This window comes from Cibotium barometz, chromosome 12, assembly GCF_041138505.1.
Source record: "Cibotium barometz isolate CiBa-2024 chromosome 12, ASM4113850v1, whole genome shotgun sequence".
Taxonomy (NCBI): Eukaryota; Viridiplantae; Streptophyta; class Polypodiopsida; order Cyatheales; family Cibotiaceae; genus Cibotium; species Cibotium barometz.
The window spans coordinates 53,458,381-53,466,102 of record NC_141057.1 but is presented as its reverse complement, the minus strand read 5'-3'; the positions used below and the strand labels follow the sequence as shown (position 1 = coordinate 53,466,102).

The following is a 7,722-nucleotide window of genomic DNA, read 5'->3' as shown; positions in this document are numbered from 1 at the left end:
GCCCTGATTGGCTGGTTCCACAAACACCACATCATGGCTCACTATGATCGTCCTTGCCTCAAGATTGTACAATCGTCCATAACCCTTGATGAAACTGAGTCTGGAACAATCACATCCAATGTTTTGAAATATGACACTAAAAGGGACACTAAAAGGCTTCTTACTGGAAGAGGAGTCGTCCCTTCACCACCTTGGTGTAGCTCCTATTTGAGAGTATATGCACTATTTTGTTGATTATCTAGGCCCAAAAGGTGTTTGGCAATCCTTTCCCTTTTAGCATACTCATGGTCATCCGTATGATCGCATAGTTCTTACGTTTTGCAACTCCATTTTGCTAAGGAGTATGAGCTGTCTTTTGATCCCATGCAAGGCATTGAATTCACTTAATGTAAACTCTCCATCCGATCTATCCAAAACTTCTTCAGCTTCTTCTTTCATGTCTCATTCTCAACCAACTTATGCCATACTTTAAACTTTCCAAATGCCTCTGCTTTATCCCAAAGAAAACACACCCGCATCTTCCTAATGTAGTCATCGATTAGTAACATAAATAGGAAGAACCACCCAGTATAGTGGTTGGCATCATACCACAAATGTATAAGCTCTAGTGGAGACTTAGCCCTATTGCTGCTCTCATGTGTGGAAAGGGATTTGTGTTGATGTTGCTTGCTCATCATACAAGCTTCACATGTATCTAAGACTTTTGAAAATGCTGGTAGGTGCATAATAATCCCAAACTTCTACATCTCTTTCAAGGCTACATAGCCCAGGTGTCCAAGCCTCTCATACCATAGCCTGTATCCACTCTTTTTGGGAAGTGGACAAAGACTTCCTTGGCAAGAGAAGAATCCCCTCTAAGTTATTGAGGTGTAGAATTAGAACACTCACAAATTACAAGATCTTTTTTAAAAACATAGGAGATAAGTAGTATTATGTAATCATGTGGACAGAGCTTAGATGATTGTTAGAAGTTGCTAAGGTAAACACCTCGATGTGTCTCATTTTTTGACTAATGGTCCACACCTATCTGGTAGTGGGCTAGACCTGCCAATACTATCTATAGCCACCGCTAAGGCCAACTTAAAAGGCATGCCTTTTAGCAATTGAGTACATTCGATTCTCCATGATCCCACAACTTATCAAGGAAGAGCATTTAATTCACGCCCTACGCTCCTGCCCATGAGGTGGGGACTGAGTGGACGAGTACTTACATCCCACAATGTGAAAGCCACTTAGCCACCACTGGTTTGAATTCTGAATTTGTGCTAGAAATGGCCCTTGGAATTTGCCAGGGACTGCCATTTTAGCATATTGCTACATTAAGTAAAAGCATGAGAATGGTGATCGACACATCGAGATATACCTACACAAATCCCAAAAGAGGGAAGTGTTCAAACTTATGTGCGAGAAAGAGGCCAAATGAGGACTCAGGAGCATCGATGGTGTCGACTGTCAGACACGAGTTTATCCATTGAATTGTGACTGTGATGAATATCTATACGCATTCTAAACTTTTTGCACGCCATGGCAAGATTGGCAAGCAAGACATTTGAAGTTCTCTAGCTAGGGTTAGGGTTTTGGACAGAAAGCTTCTAAGCTTGGAGACATACATAGAGTTTAAAGGGGCTCGGAAACCAGGGTTTTTAGAGAAAGAAAAGATTTGCAGGTCAGAAGCCCTAGAGTTAGGAGGTTTCTGAGGAGCCATGGACAGGTGGAGAGACCAGAAGCAAGCATAGCTTTTCTCGCATTAAAACCTAGGGGTTTCTGAGCACTCTGTGCAGGAGAAACATTTAAGAAACTCGCATGAGGTCAGCATATATACAGCACAAGAAAAGCCAACTTTAACACAGCAAAGAAGGCTGCGAAAGAATGATGCTGATGATGATGAAGCTGGATGAGGAGAAATCGCCTGCTTTCCTTTTCTGAAGGTGAACTGTAAGTTCCAACCTTGCAAAGGGAAGAGATGATAGTGCTGGGCACATGGAAAGGCAAGTCTTTCAAAGAGTCGCTCAAGTCGCTGGAGGCAGACATCCAACTTGCCAATACACTGTGAGTCTGTGTTCACTTGTTTGTAACCTGCCAAGGAACCTTCAAGACGTTGTTAGCATATGGTCCATATCTACAATCCAAGGGCAGATGCTTGTGTCTGCCTGCACGGGCCTGATGCACGTGTCCCCCAGAGGGGTTGATGCACGTGTCCCCCAGAAGGGTTTATAGATGTGTTTGCTTAGAAAGGTTGATGGAGATCTGTGCCTAGGCATGTGTTTTCCCAGAAGGGTATATGTATGTGTTTTGCCCAGAAGGGTTGATGTATGTGTTTGCCCAGAAGGGCTGATGTACGTGTTTGCCCAGGAGGTTATGTATATGTATCTGTGTGTGCAGAATGGTTTAGGATTTAGGTCTTGTTAGCACAGAGTGGGGAACTTGTGTGCAAAAAGGTTTTTGGTTGGGCTTTCCATGCAGAATTGGATTTAGAGTTTACCATATATTGATTCAGGTGTGTAGGGTTCAGTTCCTTTTGATAGATGGCACAGAAGGGAAGATCTTTTCTGCATAAACTAGTTCTTTCCTTTGCACAAAGAACTTATGGTTTAATTTTCTGATGGGACAAAACAGTTATGTTGGCTTTTTTCATCACAAAGAAAGCTTTTAAGTTCCTTAAGTGTATGTTTTGGGTTCAGGGCCCTGAGCTTCCCCAATGGAAAGGAAGGGGCCTGCTTGCAGATGAGGCTCAATTATGGTCCTGCTGCACATTTTCTCTTGTTCTTTGTCAGCTGGACTGATTGCAGATTGGCTGGCACCCTTGGACTCCTACATATCCTCATCTATAAGGTAACCGCAACGTACATGCCTGTAATCATACAAACGTTCAGTATGGTTTATCCCAGAATTAACACAAAATTGAAATGTCAAATACCATGGTGAAGCTCATTCTGGGCACATCCTATATAATTTGTGATTGTTTCAGGTGATGAAAGATGGGAACACCACAATGTCGGTCAGTGAGAGAAAAGCAAGCTTGAGGGAGTTTTATGGTTAGTCATTTCTACCATCCATGATCAGTTATTTAGTAGGGTGTGTGATGATGATGGGAACACATAGTAGTCCACACTCTTCCTGATTCCATCACACTCTGGTTTGCAGCCTATGTATTCCCCTCATTGCGGGTCTTGGAAGGAGGTGTTTCTGAGAAAGCAGCCCAGCAGCAGCAAGCCAGCTGTATGGATAGATACAAGAAAAGGCCTGATGATGGCACAGGTGGGCACAAATCCCAAATTGACTTGGAGAGGGAGCAGGAATGCGGCATCTGTTTTGAGGTTGTGACCAAACTTGTGTTGCCAGGGTGCAACCATTCGATGTGCCTCCGGTGCTATAAAGACTGGTAAGCAAGTTCATCTTCATGTTTGCCATAATCTTTGCATTAAAGAGAGTCTTGGTCTGTATTATGGGAAATTTACAGTTCATGGTGCATTCATGGACAATTTAGCGTGTTTTGTGTGCATGTGGCATGTGCATTTGTGTATGTTTATGTATAGGTAGAAAAAAGACGAGTAATTGTGTTCATCCTTGTGCACATGTGTGCATGCTTTCAGGCAAAGGCACATGCACACAACCAGGTCCATACAAGTATGCATGAAGCACACAGTCACAGGCAAAGGCACACGTACACACATGCACATACAAGCATGCATGAAGCTTGCACACATGTACACGTAGCATTACTTATAATGGGCTTATGCATGCAGATTGTTATCGAATTCATTGTATCAGTAGTACTACATTTTCATGTAAGCTTGAACTTGGAATTAGAGACTTTATCTTCTATATTTCTGAATTTGAGCTGTGATGCAGGCGCTCTAAGTCCCTGTCATGCCCATTCTGCCGCATTAGCTTGAAGCGCGTAAATTCTAAGGACTTATGGATCTATGTGGACTACACTGATGTCGAGGACACACAAACCTTGACCAAAAAAAACCTTCAGAGGCTCTTTAAGTATGTAGATAACTTACCACTAGTAGTCACGAAAAATGCTTACGATACTAAAAGAAAGAGGCATCTATAGATTATCAAGGGCTTCTTTTCCAAGTAAGCACAGGATATACATGTTTGACTCTTGTCTTTTGGAGCATATGACCTGCATGTTTAAGGTCTATGTTATTATAGGTATGTGATGTGGGTGGCATCTAAAGTGCAATAGAAGAACTAGGTGCTGCTTTTACCTATGCATGACTTCTATTGAAAGTTATCTTTTTGATTAGCATCAGTGGACTCCGGGCTGCATGCATGCATGCAAACTCCATTAGCAATTGATTACAAACTGTCAGCCTGTAGTGTTGATCTTTATAGTTCCCTACATATGAGAATTGAGGGAAGTTGAAATCTCACACACGTAAATTAGAACAGTGTACTTTAGAAATATACATTCTTAAATGATAAAAGGTCTCTTTCCTTAACAAAGATTAACTATTTATTTTTGTGGTTCTCACCAATTACACGTAGGGGGCATCCTTTAATCAACCTATACATGATGCCACAAAAAATGATTATTTAATTTATAGTTAGTTATTAATTGTTCCCCCTTTGTGAGGGCTTCACTACAAAATTATTTCGTCAAGGTTTTAACCTCGGTTTGCATCACCATCGACCCCTTGAACTTGTTAAAATAAATTTTGACAATTTTGTGAAAGTTGTGTTTGTGTATTATATGCAATCAACCTATAATGAAACAGTAATGAATGAATCAAGAGAATAATTTTAAGATATTTGCAAAGGAGTGTTGTTTGTTTAGTCATCTTGGGCATCAACAAGCTTGTATCATGAGGAAACCAAAAAATAAGGTAAAGTTTATGTAAAAAAGCTAAAACAAGCAATGGACACCCTTGGGTCACTCACCCTCTGGGTGACCCAATGAGAAAAGTGTCTCATAAACAAAAATGGGATTGGGTATTTGGAAAATTTCCAAGAATTATAAAAAATGGTATGTATCTCTTATGCAAATGGCAAGGAAGGTCACAATTGTTACTAGAGTTGTGGTCTATTTGCTTAGTTGGAGACCCCAGAGAATCGCATGGTGAAACTAGAAAGCTTCTTAATAGAAGTGTGGTCTATTTCCTTAGTTGGAGACCCCTAGAGTGTTCTATTTCCTTATTTGTTGGTGAAACTAGAAAGCTTCTCAAAGATGTTATTTGGGGCAAACAAGAGGGCAAAAGGAAGATATCCAAAGTTAGAGGACAAGAACTTCATGAGAAGGAAGAGCATGCGATTCACGGCATTACTGTGTATGGATCCCTTTGTCGCAAGTACTTCTCCAATGACCTATTTTTTTTTGTATGGATTCCTTTGTCGCAAGCTTGGCCTTGTACTTCTCTAATGACTTATCAGATTTGTACTTAGCTTCATACACCCAGTTTTGGTGCTAATGACTTTGCATTTCTATGGTCATTCACAAGGTCCCAATTATAGTTCTTCATGATAGTCATACTCTGTGTAGTTAGCATCATAGTTTACCTTTTCTTGTGCAGTGTGCCTCCTCCAAAATCGTAGGCTCTTGAATCTTCATCATCTCTAGCATGAGTGCATAATCAACAGTGTTGGCTTGAGCTCTCTTTTTCTCCTCTATCCTTTATGAATGGTGTACTTTTGGTGACACACCTAGGATGGTCAGTGGATTCTTATCGTCTAAGAGCTTCTTTATCGATTTGAGAAATGGCTTGCCCTCCATGGTTCCGCAATCCCATCATCTTCATCCTTAGATTCCACCTCCTTTGGAATGAATGTAGGCATCCCCCTTTAGAGAAACATGTGGGTTTACATTTAGTAATTGTGATTATTGAGAATTGATATCCTTGTGATTGGATAAAGTGGATGGAGCCTCCTCTTGACCTGATCGGGCTATTGTAGAAATATTATATCACAACTTACCATGATCTTTCTTCCCTCAGGGTCATAGAGCCTTTTGACTCCACACTATACGTTAGGAAGATACACTTGTGGCTTTTTGGATCCCTTTTAATCCTATTTGAGTCTAAAACATGTATGAAACCCGCTTAATTAGACTCTAAGCTATCTCGACATTTGTGTGGTTCTTACATCTACATCTATAGTGCCATATTGGGGAATATGAGCTAATACCCCTTAGGATGTGAATTCCATTATAGTGAACTCTCCACCTTGATCAATTTAACACTTTTTTGTCTTATTCTCAACCATTAATAGCCACATTTTGAACTTTTCAAAGTATTACTCCTTATCCTTTAAAAAATATAACATCTTTCTACATTAGCCATGATAAAAAAAGTATCTACTAGACCTTCACTGAGTTACTCTAGTAAATTAGCCTTCTAACCTTAGAAACAACAAACTCTAAGGTACCACTATGGATCTCAATCAAGGGAAAGTATCTACTAGACCTTCACTGAGTTACTCTAGTAAATTAGCCTTCTAACCTTAGAAACAAGAAACTCTAAGGTACCAATAAGGAACATCCAGAAGTTGATAGAGGGAAGAACAAGTACCAGAGGCGAACAAGTGAAAAAGGATCGAAGAAGGTCCCAGCCCAAGTAAGAGACGGAGACTCGATTCCGGAAACATACAAGGCGCAAGATTCTTCTTTGATTATATGGAGATGCCCACGGATGCAAATACCTTCCTCGAGGAAAGCATGGAAGGATTGGATATGCTGCTACTACATCACCAATTTCATGACTTAGACAGCTCCACCTCCACAAGTTCGAATATATGGCACAAGAACAAAGGGTATAGCTCTATCACCTATTGACCACTCATATGTTGCATGAAAGAAACACAGAGTTATGGAAGCAAATCCAAGACACAATGGACCAGGTACAAGCTCTCAAAGATCAATTAGCTGCAGCCCCACTGCAGCCAATGCCACCCACAAAGAAGTCATAATTAAAAGCTTAAAGGCAGCAAAAGAATAGGAAGCAAGGATGCAAAGCATTGAGGAGCACAATCGACTATTAAGCAAGACCATAGTCAAAACTACCAAGCAAAATGAAGAGCTCAAAGCACAAGTAGGGATGCACACACCACATTCCAAGCTAAAGAAGAAGGGTATACACAAAAAATCAACGAGCTCAAGGAAGCACTTGCTGCCTCGAAACACAAAGTGATTAACCTCCAAGAAGAAAGGGAACAGCTAAACAAAACACATGCAGAGTAGCTTCAAAGCCTCAATGAGGTTATCAGTGCTAGGACACAAGAAATGGAACAGATGCTGGTCAACCACCAACAGGTATTTGAACATATTAACCACCAGCTCACCAACAACCAAACCTTGGCACAGGAGTGTTTAAAGCAAGTTAAGGAAGCTCACGCTCATGCCACCACCTCTAGGATAGCTCACGAGGAAGCTGACAGAAGATATGCAGAACTAGGAGCAGCTAGGGAAGTACGTGAGGCAACCATCTCCATGATCCTCAACAAAAAGGATACTAGGATCCAAGAACTGGGCGAAGGCTGGCACTCCAGCCTATGGGCCATTTTTATATCTTAGTGATGCATTAATGATCTTTATCTTAGTGGTAAATCTGATCCAAGCACACCCTATGTGGTATGGATTCTTGATCTAGGAAGGGTGTTAGAAAATATGTGATCTAGTATCCATTGTTAGTGTGAGTAATGAGGCTTCTTTGTCTTTTTGTGTTACAATTCCTTGTAGTGATTGCTGTTCTTCCTTTCCTTGGGGCACACTTGTTTCAC

The 7,722-nt window shown here is 40.9% G+C and overlaps 1 protein-coding gene across 1 annotated transcript; it reads left to right on the top strand.

Moving 5' to 3' along the window:
• The first annotated feature begins 1,387 nt into the window (after positions 1 to 1,387).
• On the top strand, positions 1,388 to 4,224 carry LOC147633580 (E3 ubiquitin-protein ligase AIRP2-like). The gene is made up of 5 exons (XM_086806697.1): positions 1,388 to 2,049; positions 2,682 to 2,832; positions 2,969 to 3,035; positions 3,145 to 3,382; positions 3,853 to 4,224. Exons 1-5 carry the CDS (start codon positions 1,964 to 1,966, stop codon positions 4,061 to 4,063), a joined length of 753 nt encoding a protein of 250 aa, XP_086662823.1. The 5' UTR covers positions 1,388 to 1,963; the 3' UTR covers positions 4,064 to 4,224.
• The last annotated feature ends 3,498 nt before the right edge of the window (positions 4,225 to 7,722 follow it).